Below are 23,097 nucleotides of genomic sequence, written 5' to 3'. Positions count from 1 at the left end.
CCTTGTGTTCAGGGCATGGAGATAAACAGACTAGCAACAGCCTTTAACAGCTTCCCTCTGAAACACAGAGAAAGAGATGAACTGAAACACTCTCCTGCATTGTACAGTGACCCCAAGAGTCTTTTCATGGGAGCACAGAAGACCTGAAAGAGCAACCAGCCAATCTCCTTCACTTGTGTGCACAGAGTGAAACAAGACCATTTAAAGCAAATTAGATTTCTTGCTGTTGCTTTTTCACAATTGCCATCTTGTAAACCATTTTTCCCCAGGAGAGAGAGAGAGAGAGAGAGAGAGAGAGAGAGAGAGAGAAACTACAGGGACTGTCAGATTGATTCACCAAGGAAGTGAAGGGAGGGACAGGACAGCCCCATACGCAGTGCTAGGTTGAAGGGAAATGGTTGTTAGGGCAACAGTTCTGCAGCTGGCAATTCAGCTCCCTTAGGAGAGAGAAGGCAGAAATGACCCAACTCCATTTTCTTTACAGTTCTTGTTCCTTTATTCAGTAAACACCTAGTTACAAGTTCCACAAATCAAATTTAAAAAGGGGAAAGATGACCGCCAAGGGATTACATGGGCAGGGGGATACAGGCTGGTTCAGTTCTTGTTCCTCTCCCCCTCCCAAACACGTATCCTTCCATCTCACCATACCAGGAAGCAGGAGAGGAAGCCAGGGCTTTTGTCCCAGTGAGGGAGGACTAACAATAGGGCAAGAAATTCTTCTACATGATAATTTCAGAAGGGACCAAATACCACTCCAGAACCAGCCCAACCAGGCGCACGAGGAGAGCTGGATGGGACAGGGTGATGACCCTTGTTGTCCACAAATACTGGCAAAGGGAACTGAGCAAGGGTGACTGGAAGAGGGGGAAGAATTGGAGGAGGAAATTGAGGCAGGATAATAAATGTGTCCTTTGTACACCAATGAGGTCCCCAAACCACCCTGGAACACCCGCACTGTGTGAGGAGAGCAGGGTGGAGGGTGGGGTTTATTCAATGCTTAGAGGGTGGGGTTAATATTAAATTTAAGAAGATTCCAAGCAGTGTTTTGTCATCAGAGTTTCACTGTCTGTACCTGAGAGGAGGTGAAAAGAGGGAGGAGAGGGAGAGGGAGAGAGAGAGAGAGAGAGAGAGAGAGAGAGAGAGAATGCAAGTTACAGAGGTATAAATAAAGGGATGGTACAGAAGGTAAAACCAAGCACTGCAATTTAAAACTCAGCAAGAGAAACTGATCAGAGAATTGGATAAATTCTTAGCATTACATCAAATCCCAGTAAACCCAATTCAGAATGTTGGGAGGAAGAGAAAACCCAGCACTCCTCTATTGAATCTAGACTTGAGCTGACCTCAGGAAAGTTTGGTTTCATCTGTAAATAGACATTTCCTGCAGACAGTCTCCAACTTCAGTTTAGTAACATTTTTTAACACTATCTCCTTGGTTCCCCAGATGCTGCTTCCCCATTTCCTCACACAATTAAACCCACAATTGTATTTGCCTGGCGAGGGAAGACAGCAACTCCACACGATCCAGGGTGCAAGTGGCAGAAACTCCCCAAAGTGTGTCCACAAGACAGACAGACAAAAAGGAGGGAAACCAAGTTTTAACACTCCCACACTATCAGCCCCGAACCAGGATGGAAAGTCTCCCCATTCAGTGTCTGAAGTGACTCAGGCTGAAGCCACCCACCCTGTTTTGGGTGTTGGCAAAAATGAGCTGCCAAGAGGAAGCTTCCTGCTGGACTCTGGAGCATGCCCCCCTTCTCCAACTGACACCCCCAAAGTGGCTCACATTGAGGCCCTGCACCCCATGTTGGGAGTACTGAAAGTGAGGTTCAGAGGGAGTGAGGCAGCCACACAATGGGGGGAGTGGAGAGGACAGTCAGACTTACAAGAGAAAGTAGGTGGATTTGGGGGTGACTACGCTGCACCCCCCAAAAAAATCTGCTCCGGATTCACCAGTCGTACCGGCGGGCCTGTCTGGATGGGGAATCCTCAGGGCCCTCAATAGCAAGAGGTGTCCCTTCAGAACGGCGGCCACCGCTGTTCTCGTGACGCCGATAACCCAGTCCTCGCTGTGGCCGGTACCGGGACGTCTCTCGCCTCCACTCATCGTCAAACGCAGCTGCATCACCTACACAAGGAAAGAGAACAGCCAGCTCAGCGGGAAGGCAGGCTGGAATCCGGGAGCCCCAGGAGCGCTCTGAGCACTCACTCTCATCCAGGTTGATGTACTCCTGCCTCTCCTCTTGGTCACCCGTACGATGGTTCCGTGAGCGCTGCATGATGTGGGCTCGCTCTCGGATGTGGTGCCCGATTGACATCTGCTCCAGGCCACTGTTTGAGTCCCGCACGGTCCGTCGCGTTTCGCGGATCTGGGTACAGAGTGTAGTGCGAGGTCAGTCCCTCACATCACCCTCCCAAACCTGCTTGGCACCCCTCGTTTCCACCCTGAACTACTAGTCCCTTTCCCCAGCCCTTCAACAGAACAGTGGACTATCTCTCCACCACTTCCAAACGGAGTAACCAAAGGGCAACCAAACCCTTCCTGTAGCCCTGGCACGACTCCACCGACCACTCCCATCTCACCTCATATCCCCAGAGCTTTCGCTCACCTCTGTGCAAAAATGCATCCAACATAAGCTGCTTGTCTTCAGTCAGAACGTCCTTCATAGTCAGTGCTCACACTACTTATCTCATTCACTACCAAGCTGCCGATGTCACCTTCAGTGGACCCATGCTGCCATCCTCCATCACCCACTTGTTACATTTTCCTTGGTGCTTTCTCCCATGCTGCCCTCACCCTTGGGAGGTGCTTCCTGTGAACATCTGAAAAACTACCTCCTTATCCACTTTCAAATTTCTTCTCGGCCATGATGCCCACAAAAATTTGACAAGGATTAAACTGCTGGTGCACACAGATCAAGCCTAACATGCTAGCCAATACTGAATTCTACTTATACACCTCCCTCATCCAATACGCATCCATCTCTTATGTTATACTTAAATTGTAAGCTTTCCGGGGGAGGGGTTCTCTCCTGTTCCGTGTCTCAACAGCACCGAGCCCAATAAAGTCCTGGTCCATGACTAAGGCTCATAGGTGCCATGGCAACGATGGGCAATCTGGGCTAGTGATTGGGCCCTCCTCCATCTCAATGGACCACAAGATTTTGCAAACCAAGACATCTCCTGGGACAGGGCAGTCTAGCTAACTGCACTTGTGTCCCTAGAATTTGTGGGCAGTACCCACTGAACTGTAGCAGCACTTTGACTGGCAGCAGAAGGAGCACACGGCTCCCACAGACAGTGTTGTGTGCAATCAGCCCACCCCTCACTCCATGTGTCCTTGCTTTACGTGTGTGTCACTTGCAAACAGAAGCTAGCAGAACTGTGGGTAGCAACAAACAAAACATCTCACAGACCAGGCACAGAATCCTGATGGGCCTCCTTTGGCCCCCAAGCACAGATTGCCCACCACTGTGCTTGGCAATAAAAATAATCAAGTGTGCTGAGCAATCAGTGCCAAACAAGTAAATGAGGCAGATCCACCCCCAGCAAAAGCAGCTGCCTGTGGTGCCCTGCCCATCACTAGGGGCAGGAGCAGCAGCCTCCTTCTCACCCCGCCAGGTGCAGAGCGCGTCTCCGAGGTCTCATGATAGACTTTGGGGCCATCACCCAAGTTGGAATAGGAGATGACAGTTGAGGAGGAAAATGTTTGGCAGTTGGCACCACTTGTCATGTGCTCCTGGTGAGGGAAGGGAAGGAAGAAACACAGTCAGCAGCTCCTAAGAGCCCCTCCCTGTGGGGAATAATCTCCTCTCCCCAGCATCCATCTTGGTTTCTTTCTGATAAAAAGGGGCCATCCTCTTCCCTTTCACACCCATCTCTGTTCCATTACTCCCAGCCCCGTTCCTTCTGCTCCGTGAGTGAGGGGGGCTCCCCTTCCCCATTTTCTCTGCATGGAAGGGCTGCTTCCTCATGCCCCACGTTGCTCCAAATGTATAGGCAATGCCATCTTTACAGCTTGGGAGGGACAATGTCCCAGGAGCAGCGGTAGCCCTTGTGGAGGAGTGGAAAACCGGAGATTCTGGGTGGCAACTCATTCCCCAGGATGGTAGAGGTGATGTCAATGCAAACAGTGATGGACTCTTACCACGTTCCCAATCATATCGTTCATCATTCCGAACATGTCCATGAAGCCACCTGCCTGGGAGGAGGGGAGGAACGGAGTCAGGTGGGAAGGGGAGACAAGTGAATGCACTCACTAAGATACACGGAGGCTGCTCCCCAGGCAGAATAAAGTAGGGTTCCCAACCACTCACCTGATCAGAAGAGCAGGCTATGGTAGCAGAATTGCACAGTGCTCAACCCTAACATCAACTCTTTGTCCCCAAGATCTCAGTCTAGCTCAGCAACTCCCAGAATCTTGGCGTGAGACACAAGCCCACTCTTGGTCTGAGTCCCCCAGCTTTGAGTTGGACTCACAGAAAGAGTGCCTTGGCACTAGACCAACCCAGTATCCTGTTTCTGATAGTGGCCAGGACCAGATATGACAACTGAAGGTTAATGAAACCCTTGTGGACAACTAGGGAACAGCCTGTCCCGAGGGGAAGCTACTCCCTCTTATATGCCATTTCTTGGGGGACTTCCCTCAGCTATTGCTTTTCTTGATCTAACATAACTATGGCTGCTCTCATTCTCTATTCAAACATCTAGTCATTTTTGATACCCGAGAGCATGAGTTACACAAGTGAATCATGAAATATACAAAACTTTGTCTTTTCTCAGCTTCAGATGTGCTACCTTTCAATTTAAATGGCCAATTTAATTCTTGAAACAGGAGAAAGGTAAATTGTATAGGAAACAGATTGACAGAGCCAGGCAAATGCCCAAAAGTCAACTACTTCAAGACAGACCCAACAAGGAAAATAACAGAACACCGCTGGTCATCACCGACAGCCCCCAGCTTAAACCTCTCCAGCACATCATTAATAATCTACCACCTATCCTGGAAAACAATCCCTCACTCTCACAGGCCTTGAGAGACAGACCAGTCCCTGCCTACAGGCAGCTCCCCAACCAGTAGCAAATCCTTTCCAGCAGCCACACATCATATACACTCACCCCTGCAACAAACCCTGTTGCCAAACTTGTTAATGTCTTTGTTTAGGCCCAGGGCAAGGGTGTCAAATCTGTAGATAAATTCCAGTTCTGCAGACTCTCTCTGTAATTGGTTAATGAAATTCCTTTGTAGAAGATGGCTACTTTTAAATCCAGGAGTGAGTGACCAAGCAGGTTAAAGTGTTCCCCTATAGGTTTGTGTTACCATTTCTGAGGTCTGATTTGTGTCCATTTATCCTTTGGTGCAGACACTGTCCAGTTTGGCCAATATACATGGCAGAGGGGCATTGCTGGCACTTGATGGCATAGATCACATTAGAGGAGATGCAGCTGTATGAGCCCCTGATGTCGTGTCTTATGTGGTTAGGTCCTGTGATGGTGTCCTGCCATTAACATCTGCATTTCCACATCAAAGTATATGTATGAGACACATCCAGCCCACTTAATTAGCTTCATTAACATGGGTCCTATAATTGACAGATACTTCTGCTGCATGTGTGCATGTAGTAAAATCTCTTGGTTTCTGTTATTTCCACTCCAGTTCACCTGATGAAGTGGGTTTTGCCCATGAAAGTGCATGATTCTACATATTTTGGTTAGTCTCTATGGTGTCACAGGACTTCTCATTTTATGTAACCTATTATTCATTCCTTCCCTAACAGAAACAGTAATCTCGCTTCATATGAAAATCTTTAGGTTTCCAATGACTTTTGCCACCCATGACTGAACTCCCTCTATTCCTGCTATGTCCTTTCGGAGAGAGGGTGACCAGGGGGGGGGGGGGGGGGGAGACAGTGTTCCAGGTGAGGGCATCCCACTGATTTATGGAAAGACATTGTAATAGCTCAGTTATTATTTTCCGTCCTATTCCTGGACATGCTAATGTTTTGTTGGCTTATTTTACAACCATTACCCATTAAGCAGAGGTTTTCATTAAGACTCTTTAATGGTATCCAGGTCTTCTTCCTGAATAGTTAATAGTCCCCAGCTCAGATTTATTACCTGCCCTTGGAATCCAAGTCTCAGCCTTGCCCCCCTCTGAGCTCCAGGCAGCTTGCTTGGCAGGTGGGTTGCAGGGTCATACCTAAACAGCCAGAGTTCCGCCTGCTCTTCCCATTTGTGTATTTATTCGTTGTATCACAGAAGCAACTGAGCTTAGGGTTCAACTGTGCAAGATTCTGTGCAACCATTTAATAAGAGAAACTCTACTCTAAACAGACTGAAGGGGGCACAGAAAAATAAATTGACCTCAGAAAGTCAGAGGGCCAGTGAAAGCTATGAGTCAAGCCCAGGTTTCCGACCCACTGGCCCACACCGTGTTAGGGTCTTTTCCTATGATCCGGGGTTTGCCCCGATGTCCATGTTCTTTCCCCCTTCCCAGTATTGTATTTGCCGACACGCTCACCTAGAGGTGGCTGCATCGCAGCACTGCTGATTATTTGGAGCACCTGAAGAACTTGGGGATAAAGTGACCTGTTGGGGGGCTGTAAATCTGGATGTTATGTTTTGGGGAAGGCCCCAGAGCTGCACAGAGAAATTGAGGCCTTACCATTCCCAACATTCCAAAGGGTGAGATGGCTCCTGCCTGCAGGGAGCAAAAAAGAGAAAGAAAAGTTAGCAGGGACTCATCCTTTGTCCATACTCAGGACTCCTTCCCCATCACAGGAAATAGAAAGAAACAGTCCACCAAGTGGCCAAATGATTTAACAAACACTGTCTCTCAAACTGCTGCATGCTCCTCCACTGCACTTAAGGTATAGGCTGGGGGAGAAGCGACACCTTCAAACCTCTTCTAGTGAGATTAATTTTGGCCAAGGGCAGGCACACTTTTTGGCCTGAAGGTCACAGCAGATATGGAAATTATATGAAGGGCTGAGAAGGGTAAAGGCTGTAACTCCCAACTCCTGCCTGATGCTCACCTCCCACACCCATCCAGCTCCCCAGAACTCCCTGCTCCTTATCCAGTCTCCCTAGTTCTCCACCCCTTGACCAGCTCCCCAGGACTTCCTGCCCCCTATCCAACTCCCACCACTCCATGTCCCTTGACTGCCCATCACCTATTCCACTCCCTCGTCCCAGCTCAACACCACTTGACTGCTCCCCCATGACTCCCTGTTCCCTATCCAACCCCCCAACGTCCCACCCCTAGGACCTCTTCCCTGCTCCAACCCCCACCTTGACTGCGCCACTCAGCCGGAGCTACAGCCATGCAGCCCAGAGCATTAGAGCTGGTGGCACAGTGACCACACTGCCAGGAGTTGGGGGAGTTGAGGGGACAGAATGGGAGATATTAGGAGCTAGCTGCCCCTGCTTGCCCCCCTACTCAGGAGTTAGTCTAGCTCCTTCTAGCAAGGCTGTTATGACCCATTCCATAGTAGGAGCCTGGGGGTGAACTGAAGGGTCAGTGGAGTCAGAAGCAGCCCATGGGTCGTAGTTGCCCCCTCCCCCCCTCTAATTTAAGCTCTGCAAAACGGCACTTGTCCTCCATCACCCCAAGACACTAATGCTCTGCAAGACAGTGGATTGGAGGGAAGAATATGAAGTAAAAGAAATATAACAGCTACGTTTTAGGGGACTAGTTTTCCTTCCCCCACTTTGTGCAAAGAGAACTGCCCCATCCTAACCATATGGGAAGTCACAGGGCAGATTCTTCAACTATACTCAGCATCCCCTTTACCTGCATCCTGCGGCTGGCCTGACGTGCCCCAGGCATGGTCCCATCAGTTATGCTGAGGAAGGGGCTGTATGCAAAGCCTCCAGAAAGCATGCGGTTCATATGCTGACGGTGAATAGCAAAAGGGTCCCTGCAGGGGGTCAACAGGAAGAGGAAACCTTAGGAAGCAAAGTCCCAGGTACCCCACCAATCTTGACTCCTTGACCTAACCATGACCCTACTTCCCTCTGAGAGTGGAAAATACAATCTGTGAGTCCTGACACCCAGTCTTCCCTAATGTCATCTACTTGGACCCACTCCCACACCAGACAATACATATTTGGAGTTTCATACGCACATTGCAAACATGGGGTCCTCTGGCTCCCCATCCCTCATGAACCGGAACATGCTTCCTTCGGATCCGGGGAGGGCTGTGCAGAGAGGGAGCCTGGATGAACACAAGCAAGCCGGGGGACACAGGGCATGACCCCCTCTGCCTTCACCTCAAGAGCACCCACGAGGCCGTGCAGCCCTGCTGATAGCCTCAGGCCCTATGCAGAGCGACGGCCGCAGACGCCTCTGAGAGGGCGGCTCAGCCAATAGGAGCCATCGCCCCAAACCACCGCTCCCGGATCGGGCGTGTAACCCCCGCACCGACCTCTCCCGCACCCCTGCGCCGGCCGGGGAGCCCTGGCAGGGCCGGGCCGGGCTCGGCGCCCCCGTTCACACGGGGCTAGGCGGAGGCACCAGGCCGTCCCAGCGCGGACACAAGCGCCGCCGCCCTGCAGCCAGCGCCCGCGGGCAGGCACGAGCCCCCGGGACCCCCGCACCCCGCCCCGCCCGCGCCCCTGCCTGGCGGGGTCCGCCGCTCGCCGCCGCCGCCCTTCCTCTGCCGCGGGCTCCAGGCAGCGCCGCTCAAGCCCGCGCGCCCATCCAGCCCCGAGCTGCCGCGGCCTGGCGGGGGGGCCGGGGAAGGAGCCGCCGGGAGCGCGCCGCCAGCCGCACCGGGGCCGGGCCAGGAAGTGAGGTCGGGCCGGGCCCGCCAGCGCCTCCCCGCGGCCGCAGCGCGCAGCGCAGCCCGGCCCGGCCCCAGCGGCGCCGCGGGCGAGGGGCCGGGGAGCGGCGGGGGCCCGGGCCGGGAGCGGGGCGACCACAGAGGGCGGGGGCGGGGCGCGATACCCGTCGTGGCCCCGGGCTCCTTTGTTGTGAGGCTGCTCGGGAAATGGCTGCCGGCAGCCTGGCTTCGGCGCCGTCAGCTGAGCGGGGAGGAGCCGGCCGGCCGGCGCGCAGTGCCCGCGGGGGGCAGCAGGGGTCGCCCTCGCGCCGCAGACCGGGAGCCGCGCGGCTGGGGGGGGGGCGGCGGAGGCGTCGAAGGGCCGCGGCGGGTTTCGGGCTCCGCCTCCCCGCTGCTCCGTGGGGCTCCTCCCTTGGGCCCAGCCGGGGCGAGGGTCTAGGCCAGAGGTGGGGTGACCCCTTGGGCCCACGGCTGCTCCGGCCCGGCCAGCGCTGCTCTGCAGTTCCCGCACCTGTTTGCCACCTTCTGCTGCCTGGGCCCCCAGGGCCTCCAGCACTGACTGTTGCTTCTGCCTCTTACTGCTTCCTGTGCCTGCTGGAGGGTGCGCCCAGGGACGGCAACCTCCTCAAACCAAGGCACCACACTGCGTCCCAGTTCAGAACTAGTGGTTAACAAAGAGTCCTATAAGAATGCCCATTTGCAGGACTGAAAATACACAATATTGATAACTGGCATGATGCTTAATAACAGCATAAATGAAACACTGCACTCCCAGACTTTATTTAAGGGGACTTCTGCTGCTGCTGGGGGTGCAGATTGTGGATGGGAGGCTGCAGGAGTCAGGGTTGAGGTGTATGGGGGCTGGGGTGTGTGGGAGGTGCAGGAGGCAGGGCAGGGTGCTGGGGATGGGAGCTGAGGCTGGATTACTTTACCTGGCAAGGGCTGGGCTGCAGCACCGGGGCAGGCTCCCCCCCGCCTCATGCCACAGCAGGAGTGGGGCTGCCACTAGCCCTTCCTGCAGCCAGATGTGGGCTGGACTAAAGGGCCTGCCCTAGGGTCAGGGCTCGGGCCAGATAGAGGCTGGACCCCAACTGGTTCTTTGTTGGCCAGGCCTCATTTTATATAAGGTAAAATATGTCCAACACAAAAGGTTTCAACATTTATCTTTATTTATGGCAGGGGTGGGGAACCTTTTTTGGGTCTGTGGCCACTGGCCCACAGAAAAATCAGTCAGGGACCACACAAGTGAGAAGTTTAAAACAAAAACCCACCCTCCAAAAACCCCCAACCCTCACTGATGTGGCACCCAACTGAAATATCTCACATCTTACTCACCCAGTGCTCCAGCCCCATGGGGGAAGAGAGGGGCAGGGAAGACTGAGGTTCAAGGCCTCAGGCCAGATATTCTCTTCTGGAGTTCCAGGGTTAGTGGATTTTGTGGCCTCTCCTAGACTTTGAGGTGGGGCCAAAAATGAGGTGTTCAGTGTATAGGACAAGGCTGCCAGTGAGTGGGATGGGGATGCAGGATCTGGGCAGGAGGTGGGGGTGAGGATGGGAGGTCTGGGTGAGACATGGGGATGTAATAGTGTAGCTGATTAACCTTTTAACCAATAAGCAAAAGCTTATAGGTTAATGCTATAGACCAGTGTTTCCCAAACTATGGGCTGCACCCGATACCGGGCCATGGGAAAAAAACACTGGGCCACAGCATGGCTGCCGGGAGGGGGGCAGGGCTGGAGGGCTGAGAGGAGGTGTGTGTGGGGTGCAAACTGGCTGCCAGGAAGCAGGGTTGGGGGCAGTGGGACTGTCCAGCGGAGATCAGGGTAGTGTGCGTGGGGGGGCGGCCGGCAGAGATCGGGGTGGGGGTGGGTGGGTGGGCTGCAGAAGCAGGGTTGGGGGCAGCGGGGCTGTACCGCAGAGATCGGGGCGGGTGGGCAAGCGGTGGAAGCAGGGATGGGGGGGCTGGGGGAGATCGGGAGGAGAAGTGGAGGAGCGGGGGGGTGACGAATCGGCTGGCAGGAAGCAGGACTGACCCAGGCACATGCAGACCCGGAACACTAGTGAGTCCAGCCCTGGGGATTCCATTTTGCTCCTCCTCCCCATATCCTCCCTCGAGTGGTTGCGAACTGCCTGGCTGGTAGACACACACAGCATGAGCACATCTACCAGCCAGGCAGTTCACAGCTACGGACTGATACACCTAATAATAATAAAACTTACCTAATTAGAAAATACCGGACATTTTATATGTCCAGTATTTTCTCAATTTGTTTCCCAGACAGAACCCTCAAATACCAGACTGTCCGGTACAAAACTGGACACCTGGCAACCCTACCCCACCTTGCACCCTCCCTCCTAGCCAGATACCCTACCCCCAATCTGCTCCTGCACCCACCTAGAGTTCCCATGGGGTGCCGGGTCTCCCAACCCCTGGCCCATGCTGGGCGGAGGATGCAGCTGGGTGAAACACTGAAAATTTATTCATTTTTAATTTTTTTTATATGCGTTTATATTTTTGGGCTGTAAAAAATAGTACTGAAAAAAAACGGGTTCCAACTAAAGTAAAAAGTTTGGGAAACCCTGGTCTAGCCAGCTTTCTATCCATCTTACAGTCCATTTATCCAATCGATATTCCCTTAACTTGCTGGCAAGAATACTGTGGGTGACCATATCAAAAGCTTTGCTAAAGCTGGCATTGGGGGCTTTGGGAGGACCAGAAGCAACTTATTTGAATATTCATCATTTGCTTAATGAATATGCAAATATGCAAATGCATGTTACCGGTCCTCCAAAAGCCCGTGAATGGATTTACTGGTCCCCATGTCAAAAAGTTTGGAAACCCCTGCTATAAACTACATGCATTTCCCTCTCCCTCTCCCCCATGTCAGTAATTTTTTTAATAAGCTGGCCAGCAGCCAGCTCAGTGCTGGCTCATGCCGGGTCCAGGAGCTCAGACCCCTTTCCCCACTGATGGGCTCTGTATTCAAAGCAGCAGCACAGGGCCACAGGCATCCAGTCTACGAGGGGAGCTGGTTTATAAACTGGCTCCCCTTGTGGACCAGCTCCTGCCTGGCACCTTGTGCTGCTGCCTCTGATACAGAGGCTGCCAGCTCCTCTCCCAGGGACTATAGAATAGTCAACTAAACAATAAAAATTCATGAGATTACTTGAATATTCAATTAACCAATATTTAACATCCCTAGTGGGAGGTAGGGTGCAGGAGCAGGCTGGGAATAGGGTGTCTGGTTAGGGCCACACTAGAAGATATACCTATCTCATAGAGCTGGAAGAGACCTTGGGAGATCATCAAGTCCAGTCCCTGCCCTCATGGCAGGACCAAGTACCATCCCGGATGGATTTGCCCCAGATCCCCAACTAGCCCCCCCTCAAGCGTTGAGCTTACAGCACTGGGTTTAGTAGGCCAATGCTCAAACCACTGAGCTATCCCTCCCCTCCAGTGGAGGGGCAGGAGGAAGGGAGGATGCAGGAGCAGGCTGGTGGTAGGGTGTCTGGCCAGGAGGGAGTGTGCAGGAACAAGTGAGGGTGTAGAAGCAAGTTAGGGGTGGATAGGGTGTCTGGCCGGGGGGAGATGCAGCAGCAAGGGAGGGTGCAGGAGCAGGTTGGTGGTAGGGTGTGAAGTCAAGGGGGAAGGTGCAGGAGCAGATAGGTGGTGGGGTCTGTAGTGAGGGGGGAGGTACAAGAGCAAGGGAGAGTGTAGAAGGAAGCTGGGTGTGCGGGATCTCAGCACGGGACTGGTGGTGCAGAGTCTTGGCAGGGTAGTGAGTGTGGGGGCTGGGGTTCAGGGGTCTTGGTAGGGCAGTGAGCAATGTTCCTTCTAAGGTGTGCACCTACGAAGGCACGCACCAAAAATTTCAGTCCCACCCACCTCCTCAGCAGAGCCACACAGCTGTGGTTCCAGCTACTCCTGGGGGTGGGGCCATGTGGCGGGTGGCTGCCCCGACCCAGGAACAGCTGGGCGGCCACCACAGCAGCTGGGAGCTGGAGCCTGGGCCACAGTACTAAAAATAGCACCACGGCCCAAGCTGCAATTCCGGCCCTAGCAGCGGCCACACAGCCATGGGCGCAGCAGCTCCTGTGGGCGGGGCTGCATGACGGGTGGCTGCCCCATGTTCCAGGACCGCTGCCGGGGCCGTGGTGCAGCTGCTCTTGGGCCATGGCGTTGGTGCTAAAAATAGCACCATGGCCACACCCGGGTGCAGCCATCACACAGCCCAGGCAGAATGCGGGAGTCCCGGGCTGCAGCAGATCTGCTGGGGTGAGTCCCTGGCAGCAGTGGAGGTTAGTGTGACACGGGCAATGCTCCAGTGGCCAGGGCCATGTGGCGGGAGAGGGACTGCTCTGGGTGCCGCAGCTGGAGCTGGGCCACAGTAAGGCTGTGCACCTTGTGCACATGACCGCAATATTAGGGCACAAGACAAAACTCATTCCGCTCCCAGATGGAAAATCTTAGAGGGAATATTGTCAGTGAGTGCTGGGAGTAGGGTTGCAAGGTGTCACCAGGGGGCGAGGGGATGGGCGTACGGGAACTCAGTAGGGCAGTGAATGAGAGGAAGGGCGGTGTGGGGTCTCGGCAGGGCGGTGAGTGAGGGTGCAAAGTCTTGGTTTCGAGGATATGGAGGAGCACCTACTTGCTTTCACCCCACTTCCAGGCATGGCCTCCCGCTGCTCCCATTTACCAGATTCCAGCCAATAGGAGCAGCGGGAAAAGCCTCCAGGAAGCACATCCCTGTGCTACTGTTACCCCAGATGGGAGAAGGGAAGCAGCACACAGAGCTGTTTCTAGCTCTGGCTTCTTCCCCACAAACTGGATCTGTCTGGGAGGGTTGGGGCTTTTGCCTGTCCCCTCCATTTGCAGGAAGTGGGTGCTGGTGGTCCAATCTTGCAGGGGCGGGCATGAGACTGGAGTGCCAGTGCACGCTCCCTGCTGCGGGGGAAGTGAGGGTGGGCTGACCTCAAACTACAAAAGAGCCATATCTGGCTCCCTACTAAGCCACATTTGGCTCCAGAGCCCTACGTTGCAGACACAAATTAGCCTTTTCCCCCTTCCCGTCTCTCAGCTGTACAGACTCCGGCAAGACACATGCACTGTCTCACAATTGCTGCTATCTTCTTTACCCAACACTTCTGAATTTGCTTTGGGCACTAGAACTGGACACATTGTTGTGCACTGGTTGCACCAGTGCCAATTACAGAGGTAAAATAACTTCTTTGCTGCTATCAGTGATTCCCATTTATGTCGTCTACCTACCATTTTGATGTTCTCTGTATCTGGCTGGCATCCACCACCACCCAACAATCTTGCCCTTCCTCCCCCACTTCTCAGATCTTTCTCTCTGCAGTTAGCTGAATGTGACACACATGGCACACATCACCAGATCTTTTCATTTTGAAAATCTGGTTGCCCTGTATGATTGGGGGAATGTTCAGACAACAAACTCTTTTGGCAGAACAATAAAGGAGAAGGTAGGGGCTAAATGTATCATTTGACTTAGTGACTTCCCAATGCAAACCCAAAAAGACCATTCAAACCAATTAGCAAGTGGTGTTTTATTTCAGCACTTTCTCTTTGTTCATGCTAGCAGGATGCAGCCTCCATGAAAACAGGAACAAGACCAGAAATCTGGCCTGAACGGTTATCACAGCATGATAGATGTATGGATTAACAAAACTTAAAAAACAAGGGTCCTGTAGTGTCTCTCACTCAAATGCTCTTGTGTGACCACTATAAATTCTCTCTCTCCCAACACTGGGGGTTTGCCACAATCTCACTTTAAAATGGGATGTCAGGCTTTCAATGGTTTGTGCCTGTATTTATAAAAATATATTAAAAGTTATGCAAATCTTAAACTCTCCTGGTTTTTTGTTCCTTAGGCTGGATGGTTTTTATTGAGACATTTTTGAGTTGTTGCTGAGCAAGATAAAAGACTTGAAATATGTCTTAAAATATTCAACTTTGTGTTTTCACTCAGAAAACAGTTTGAGCTAGCCCCAAATCTGCAAAACTACAGCAACAAATACATCAGATCACCTCAGGAGGGAAAAACCTCAAGGACAGCTAGAGACTTAACAGGAAATGTACAAGTGTGTGTCCACTACCATACACATGACACATATGCCTATATATGCATGTATCTACACAGGGCCATTCCTGGGGTAGGGAGGCCTGGGGCATACCCCATCAGTACTGTAGGCTTGGGACCCAGGGCACCACACCTTGCACAGGCCCCACCCCTGCTTCACCCCTTCCCAAGCCTCACCTGCTTCTCCGACATCCTCCCCATTCCCCTTGCTGAAGCCCACTCCCCCAAGCAATGCGAGCCACTGGGAGGCTGGTGTGGGACAGCAGCAGGTGTTTCTCTCCCTGCTCTCACTCCAGCAGTGGGAGCTGGAGCGGCCCAGCAGCCTACTCCATTCACTTTCTCCCAGCCTGCTTCGCTTGGCGTCTCTGCAGCAGAAGGAAGTAGAGCCCCCTTGGGCTGGGGCTCTCTGCATCCTACTGCTACAGTGAAGCTGAGCACAGCAGGTTGGGAGAGGGGGGCAGGGCAGGGCAGAGCCGGCTGCCCAGTAGCTCTGGCTTCTGCTGCTGTGATTAGTGGGAGTGGGGGGTAACCCCTGCTGCTGCCCCATGCCAGGCCCTTCCCCAGGTAATCTCCTGGGCTGCCCTGGGACCTGTCCATAGAATGGCTGAGGCGGCCACTGCAGGGCCCCCCTCAGTGTGGGGCCTGGAGCAGTTGCCCCGAACCATCCTTGGGGGACAGTTGTATGTCTCTGGCTCTGTATCTACACATGCACACATGATACAGATGTGTGCAGACATGAAATATGTGACACATGCAAATGGTCAATCCCCAAAACAAATGCACACATAAAGCACATAGAGTGCACACAAACAATAAATATACTTGTCACCATCCAAGCACACACATATGCATTAGGGCTGTTTGTTTATTGTAGTTAACTCACATGATTAACTAAAAATCATGTTAAAAACGTATCACAATTAATCACTGTTTTAATCACACTGCTAAGCAATACAATTGACATGTCTTAAATACTTTTGGATATTTTTCTGCATTTTCAAATATATTGACTTCAAATACAATACAAAACATATATGATTTTTATTACAAATATCTGCACTGCAAAAATGATGAAAAAAAGAAATCGCATTTTTCAATTTACCTCATACAATTACCATAGCCCAATCTTTTTATTGTGAAAGTGCAACTTACAAATATCGATTTTTTTCTTACATAACTGCATTCAAAAACAAAACAAGGCTAAACGTCAGACCTTACAAGTCCACTCAGTCCTACTTCTTATTCAGCCAATTGCTTAGACAAACAAGTTTGATATTTACAGAAGATAATACTCCCCCCCCCCTTTTTTTTTTACAATATCACCAGAAAATAAGAATAGGCATTCTCATAGGATTTCTGTAGCTGGTATTTCAAGGTATTAAAATGCCAGATGTGCTCAATGTTATGCCCCTGCATGCTTTGGCTACCATTCCAGAGAACTGTTTCCATGCTGATGATGCTTATTTAAAAATTTAGTTAATTAAATTTGTAATTTAATTCCTTGGGGGACAACTGTATGTCTCTGGCTCAGATTTACTCGCATTCTGTCACATATTTTTATTTTATAGTAGTCTGGAATGATGATTCAGCACATGTTCATTTTAAGAACACTTTTGCTGCAGATTTGACAAAATGGGATCAATTTGAGACTTATAAAGATAGTTAAAGCACTTTATCCAAGGTTTAAGAATTTGAAGTGCCTTTCAAAATCTGAGAGGAACAAGGTGTGGAGCATGATTTCAGGAGTCCCAAAAGAGCAACATTCCAATGCAGAAACTTTTTTAATTCGCGACTCTGGGAAAATTTTGGTTGAGCAAAAACAAAAAAAAAAGGCCTGAACATTTTATTGTGGCCCCTTTAATTTCAAGCACCAGTCCACTCCCCTGCCACTCCCCCCGCTCCTGCTGCGCACAAGTCAAATGCCAAGCTGGGAAAACAAAATGGTGGTAGGCCCAGCGCTGTGATCCCCCAGGAAGATAGCTGCGACCCCCACGGGTTGCGCACATCTGAACTAGAGAACCTAAATCACCAAAAAAGAAAATCAACCTTCTGCTGGTGGCATCTGTCTCAGATGATAACAATGAATATATGTTTGTGTGCACTGCTTTGGATTATGATTGAACACAACCTGGGCACATGTCCTCTGGAATGGTGGTTTAAGCATGAAGGGCCATATGAATTGTTATTGCATTTGCCATGTAAATATATGGCAATACCACCTCCAACAGTATCAGATGAACTCCAGTTCTCAGTTTCAAGGTGACATTGAAAGCAAGAAGCAGGAAGCATTAGCATCTGCAAATATAAACAAAGTTGTTTGTCTGAATCATTGGCTGAATAAGAAGTAGGACTGAATGGATTTGTAGACTCTAATGTTTTACATCATTTAATTTTTGAATACAGTTTTTTACATAATTTTACATTTGTAAGTTTAACTTTCATAATAAAGAGATTTCACTATAATATTTGTATTAGGTGAACTGAAAAATATTACTAATAAAAAATAAATTTAGAAGTATACACTTTGTATTCCGTGTTGTATTAAAATCAATATATTTGAAAATGTATAAAACATCCAAAAACATTTAAATAAATGCTATTCTGTTATTTTTTAACAGTGCAATTAATCACAATACAGCCAGGTTAGGTAATCTGGCTGCAGGGTTCTCCCCCCCCCCCCACATTCTCTATTTCCCATCCCCAGCCTCCTGCCCTACCTCCTCCACCCCATCACAGCTCAACTTCTTGCCCTGAGCTCCCCGCACACTCCAACTGCCTCCTCTGAGCACTTCATACACCCCAATCCTCTGCCCTGAGCCCCTCATACACCCTTACTCCTCCACCCCCACATCTCCAGCCCCCTGTCCTAACTCCTGCACCCTCCCACACCTCAACCCTCTGCCCTGAGCCCCCTGCACTTAAATGTCTGACACCTATTGTTGTATCACAACCCCTCTGGGGTGGGTTGTGATAGAACAGAACCTGTAAAAAATGTAAGTAACTTTCACTCCTGGAATAGCCCATTATTAAATATTTGTTTCCAGTGTAGACATTTATAGACTGTAATTAAGTCACTCTTTAACTTTCACTTAGCCTTTTAACTTCCTGAGCCTATCATTAGAAGACAGATTTTTCAATCTTTTTATCTTCTCCTGGCTCTTCCCTGAACCCTCTCCAATTCAATCCTTTTTGAATCATGGACATAGAATACATAGTGGATACATTATTTCAGCAACAGTCGCACAAGTGTTGACATGGACCTAACCTCCATGAATGTATCTAGTTCTGTTTAAAACCCTGTTAAAGTCCTGGTCTTCACAATCTCCTCTGGCAAGGAGTTCCATAGGTTGACTGTGCGCTGCATGAAGAAAAACTTCCTTTTGTTTTAAACCTGCTACCTATCAATTTCATTTAATGACCCCTAGTTCTTATGTTATGGTAACAAGTAAATAACTTTTCCTTATTTTTTTCCACACCTGTCATGATTTTATAGACATCTATCATATCCCCCCTTAGGCTCCTCTTTTCTAAAATGGAAAGTCCCAGTCTCTTTAATGTCTCTTCATATGGACCCAATCCAAACCCCTAATCATTTTTGTTGCCATTTTCTGAACCTTCTCCAATTTTTTGAGATGAGGCAACCACATCGGCACGTGGTATTCAAGATGTGGACCTACCATGGATTTACATAGGCAATAATATATTTTCTGTCTTATTCTCTATCTCTTTTTTAATGATTCCTAACATTGTTTGCTTTTTTGACTGCTGCTGCACATTGAGTGGATATTTTCAGAGAACTATCCACGACTCCAAGATCTCTCTTGAGTAGTTATAGCTAAATTGGTCCCCATCATTTTGTATGTATAGTTGGTATTATTTTTTCCAATGTGCATTACTTTCCATTTTTCAACATTAAATTTTATTTGCTATTTTGTTGCCCAATCACTTAGTTTGGTGAGATCTTTTTGAAGCTCTTCACAGTCTGCTTTGCTCTTAACTATCTTGAGCTGTTTAGTATCATCTGCAAATTTTTCCACTTCTCTTTATAAACAGGTTGAATAGGACTGGTCCCAGTACAGACTCTAGGGCAGTGGTCTCCAACCTTTTTAAGCATGAGATCACTTTTTGAATTTAATTGCAATCCAGGATCTACTTCAAACCCAAATACCCTGGCCCCTCCTCCTTCCCGCCCCTCTTCTGAGGCCCCACCCCTGCTCACTCCGTCCTCCCTCCCCTATCCTCACTCACTTTTATCATGCTGGAGGCAGGAATTTGGGGTGCAGGAGGGGTTCACGACTGGGGCCGGGGTTTGGAATGCAGGCTCCAGCTGGGCACTGCTTACCACAGGTGGCTTCTGAGTGGTGGTGCAGGGGACGAAGGCAGGCTCACCTCTGTCCTAGCCCTGCACCACTCCTAAAAGCAGCCAGCAAACTCTCTCCATCCCTGCCCCCCCCTCTGATCTATGGAGGTGGGGTACAGGGTGGAGGGAGGGGCACCCTGAGATCAGCATCCTCCTTCCTCTTCTTCCCATGCCCTGCACAGCAAGCAGGAGGCTCCCATGGGTGAAAGGGGGCTAGCTCCAAGGCAAAGGGCAGGAGCAGCACAGGAGTGCTGACGGGGCAGCCCAAGTGCTGTCACTCGATAGTCTCCTGGCCAAACTTGTCAGGATCACCTGTCAAAGGCTCCAAGATCTACTAGTAGATCCTGATCTACTGGTTGGTAACCACTGCCCTAGGGTTACCACTAGTTACCTCTCTCCAATCTGAAAACTGGCCATTTATTCCTACCCTTTGTTTCCTTTTAACCAGTTATTGATTCATGAGAGGACCTTCCCTCTTATTCTATGACAACTTACTTTACTTAAGACCTTTGGTGAGGGGACTTTCATTTAATATAGGGATGTTAAATATGGGTTAATTGAATAGTTGATTAACCTTATGAATTCTTATCAGTTACTCAACAATTCTATAGTCACTGGGGGTGGGACCAGCAGCCAGTGCACTATGGCCCCACTCCTGAGGAGCCCCCTGCCACTGCATGCTGCTGCATTTGTAACAGAGACAGCAGTGCGGGATGCCTGGCAGGAGCTGGTCTGCGAGGGGAGCCAGTTTAAAAACCAGCTACTCTCACAGGCAGGCTGCCTGTCTCCCTGTGCTGCTGTCTCTGATACAGAGGCAGCAGCGCGGGGTGGCAGCAGCCACTGTCTGGGGGTGGGGAGCCTGAGCTCCCAGATCTGGCACAAGCCAGAATGGATCTGGGCTGCCTGCCCAAATGGCTCCTAATACACTTTAAATGCAGAGCCGCAGGGGGATAGGTCCCAGGCCCAGTGCGATCCAAAACAGAGCCGGGCTGCTGGCCAGCCAGCTATAAAATGTATTCGGGGGAGGCGGGGGGGGGAAGGATGCATGTAATCTATAGCATTAACCTATAAGCTTTTGCTTATCAGTTAATCAACTATGCTATTACATCCTTCATTTAATATTCTAGGTTTTAAATTAAAATGTGGTATGAAGTCATATGTCTTACAGAAGTCTATTATATCAACACTTCTTTTATCTACCAAAATTGTAATCTTATCAGAAAATATATCAAGTTACTCTGACAAGGTCTATTTTGTATAAACATTGATTGGCATTAATTATATAACCCTTTTTCAATTCTTTATTTAGTGAGTCCCATATCAGCTGTTCCATTATCTTGTCTAGGATGAATGTGAGACTAACAGGGTTAAAACTTCAGAGGGATAGCCTGTAACTGGAAAACTTTAAAAAAAAAAAACGAAGTCTAGTAGCACCTTAAACACTAAAAAAAAACATGTGGGGACTGGACTCGATGACCTCTCGCAGTCCCTTCCAGTCCTAGGGTATGTCTACACTGCCACCCTAGTTCGAACTAGGGTGGCTAATGTAGGCATTCGAAGTTGCAAATGAAGCCCGGGATTTAAATATCCCAGGCTTCATTGCATCTTGCCGGGCGCCGCCATTTTTAAATCCCCCTTAGTGCGGACTCTGTGCCCGCGGCTACACGCGGCACGAAGCAGGTAGTTCGAATTAGACTCTCTAATTCAAACTGCCGGTACACCTTGTTCCACGAGGAGTAATGGTAGTTCAAATTAGAGAGTCTAATTCGAACTACCTACTCCGTGCCGCGTGTAGCCGCGGGCACGGAGTCTGCACTAAGGGTAATTTTAAAATGGCAGCACCGGCAAGATGCAAATGAAGCCCGGGATATTTAAATCCCGGGCTTCATTTGCAACTTCGAATGCCTAAATTAGCCACCCTAGTTCGAACTAGGGTGGCAGTGTAGACATACCCCTAGTATTCTATGATTCTATGTATATGGTATCATGAGCTTTTGTGGGCAAAACCCACTTCTTCAAAAACTAACTAGGGTTAAAACTATCAAGGTTGTTCTCTTTATCATTTTTAAATATTGGCTCTTAGCTTTCTTCCAGTCTTCAGCAACTTTCCCAGTGTTTCAAGACTTACTGAAATTCAACAATAAAGGTTCAGGATTAACTTTAAAAACAACAAATGGTCTGGTAGCACTTTATAGAATGACAAAACATGTAGGTGGTATTGTGAGCTTTCATGGGCACAGTCCACTTCTTCAGAGGACCGGAGTTTTGAGTTTAGAATGTGCAGACCCAAAATATATAGGGGAAAAGGAAGAAGGGGGAAGGAACAAAAAGGAAGGGGGCCGAAAACAAGCAGCAGAGGGTATGAAAATATCAAATGGAAAAACAAGTAGGCAGAACTGGTAACCTATAAGCACCTAAGGATTGGATAGTTAAAAGAAGCAGATAAGGATCACAGGTTAGCAATTAGATAGGAAGGGTACTAACGCAAGAATCCACACAAAGAATTGTTGGCACCTTGTTAGGTTGATAATGTTCCAGCCATCCGTTATTGAATTTGTGGATGAACTGTAATTCCTATGCCTCTCTGTGTATTTGGCTTGTAGAATTGGTGTGTGACAAAAAGACAGCCACCTGGAGATCTTTTAAAGAGAGATTAGGTAGATTGATGTGTTCTCCAATAGGTATCTGTATGTTCCCTTTACATATATCTGATTTGTGTCCATTGATTCTTTCCCGTAGTTTCAGTGAGCTCCTTAGCCACCTCTTATAAAACTCTTGAATGAAAGTCACTCTGGAACTGATTTTAAAATGCCAAATTTTAGTAGCTTCTGTTTAACATCCTCCTGAGATATTTATGGAATGAAAAGGACATTATCTCATATGACTACATCATCAGTTCTTTCCTCGGTGCAAGAGAGAACTATTTATTGAACACATCTGCCTTTTTTCCATTACCATTGTCACCATCCTGTGGGTGCTCCATTAGGGATATAAATGGTTAACCAGTTGATCGGTAAGCTTCACCCTTAATGAGTAAGGCTTACCGGTTCTGGTTAACCAGTATGGGCTACAGCAGCCCGTTCATGACGGTCCTGGCTGCCACCCCCCTCTGATACCCATGGGCAGCAAGTTATATGGGCTCATGGTGCCCATGCCCCTGCAATATTCAGAGCCGGGGGCCCTGCTCCAGCAATGTTTGGAGCTGGGTCTCTCGCCTGGCCCTGCCTGGAGCAGGCCCTGGCCCCCACCTGCCGCCCCCCCCCCCCCGCGCATCCTCCCCCCCCCCCAGCCCTAGCCTGTCCCTGCCATGAGCAGTGCTCAGTCCGGCTCCCCCTTGCTGGCGCATGCTGCCGGCTGCTGCTGCCGCCATGCATGACATTTCCAGATGACCGGGGAGACACCCGGGCATGACATGACGTCACAGTCCGGGACTTTAAAAGTGCTCTGCGTGGTGTTGCGCCACATGGCCTAGCTCCGGGTTCGGAGTCTGGGGACTTCTGGGGCCCGAGCGCAGACTCCAGCCCTGCAAAGTGGAAGGCAGAAGGTAGGGAAGAGGAGGGAGAAAACTAGGGGGACAGGGAGGGAGAAGAAGGGGCTTGTGTGGAGGGGGAGGGGGTGAGCGAGGAAGGGGCTTGAGTGGAGGGAGAGGGGATGGGAGGGGGAGAGGAAGGGGCTCGTGCAGAGTGGAAGGGGTGGGATAGGAAGACACCAAGGGACAGCCTGGAGGAGAGACAAATGCCAGGGGCCATGTGCAGACAATGAGGAAAAGGGCAGGAGGGGAGGTGTCAGTGGGAGGGGGACAGGGTGATGCTGGGAGAGGAGAGGGTAAAGGCATTGGGAGCTAGGGGCGGGA

The 23,097-nt window shown here is 50.1% G+C and overlaps 1 protein-coding gene across 5 annotated transcripts; it reads right to left on the bottom strand.

Moving 5' to 3' along the window:
* Nucleotides 1-472: 472 nt before the first annotated feature.
* On the bottom strand, nucleotides 473-9,027 carry MLF2 (myeloid leukemia factor 2). 5 transcript variants are annotated; one of them, XR_012896869.2, is made up of 8 exons: nucleotides 8,127-8,601; nucleotides 7,793-7,919; nucleotides 6,665-6,700; nucleotides 4,148-4,201; nucleotides 3,614-3,739; nucleotides 2,210-2,369; nucleotides 1,887-2,128; nucleotides 473-1,072 (listed from the first exon to the last, which is right to left on the bottom strand). XR_012896869.2 is itself a non-coding variant. In XM_075903787.2 (8 exons), the coding sequence occupies exons 2-8, from the start codon at nucleotides 8,174-8,176 to the stop codon at nucleotides 1,950-1,952; spliced, it is 732 nt and encodes a 243-aa protein (XP_075759902.1). In that variant the 5' UTR covers nucleotides 8,177-8,199; nucleotides 8,948-9,027; the 3' UTR covers nucleotides 473-1,949. The 5 variants fall into 5 exon arrangements, 4 of the variants coding, with proteins under 4 accessions (XP_075759902.1, XP_075759900.1, XP_075759892.1 ...); XM_075903787.2 differs by adding an exon at nucleotides 8,948-9,027 and having other exon boundaries at nucleotides 473-2,128; nucleotides 8,127-8,199; XM_075903785.2 differs by adding an exon at nucleotides 8,948-8,966 and having other exon boundaries at nucleotides 473-2,128; nucleotides 8,127-8,216.
* Between the last annotated feature and the right edge of the window lie 14,070 nt (nucleotides 9,028-23,097).

This window comes from Pelodiscus sinensis, chromosome 1 (assembly GCF_052426305.1).
Source record: "Pelodiscus sinensis isolate ZL-2025 chromosome 1, ASM5242630v1, whole genome shotgun sequence".
Taxonomy (NCBI): Eukaryota; Metazoa; Chordata; order Testudines; family Trionychidae; genus Pelodiscus; species Pelodiscus sinensis.
The sequence above is the reverse complement of the archived record's forward strand: the minus strand, read 5'-3'. Positions and strand labels throughout refer to the sequence as shown.

What these genes read in the sequence shown, in the direction of transcription:
- MLF2 (XM_075903787.2), bottom strand. Translation starts at nt 8,176, where the DNA reads ATGTTCCGGTTCATGAGGGATGGGGAGCCAGAGGACCCCATGTTTGCA. An exon ending in AGGCCAGCCGCAGGATGCAG is followed by an intron (nt 6,701 to 7,792) that starts GTAAAGGGGATG and finishes TGCTCCCTGCAG; the next exon opens with GCAGGAGCCATCTCACCCTT. An exon ending in ACGATATGATTGGGAACGTG is followed by an intron (nt 3,740 to 4,147) that starts GTAAGAGTCCAT and finishes TTCCCTCACCAG; the next exon opens with GAGCACATGACAAGTGGTGC.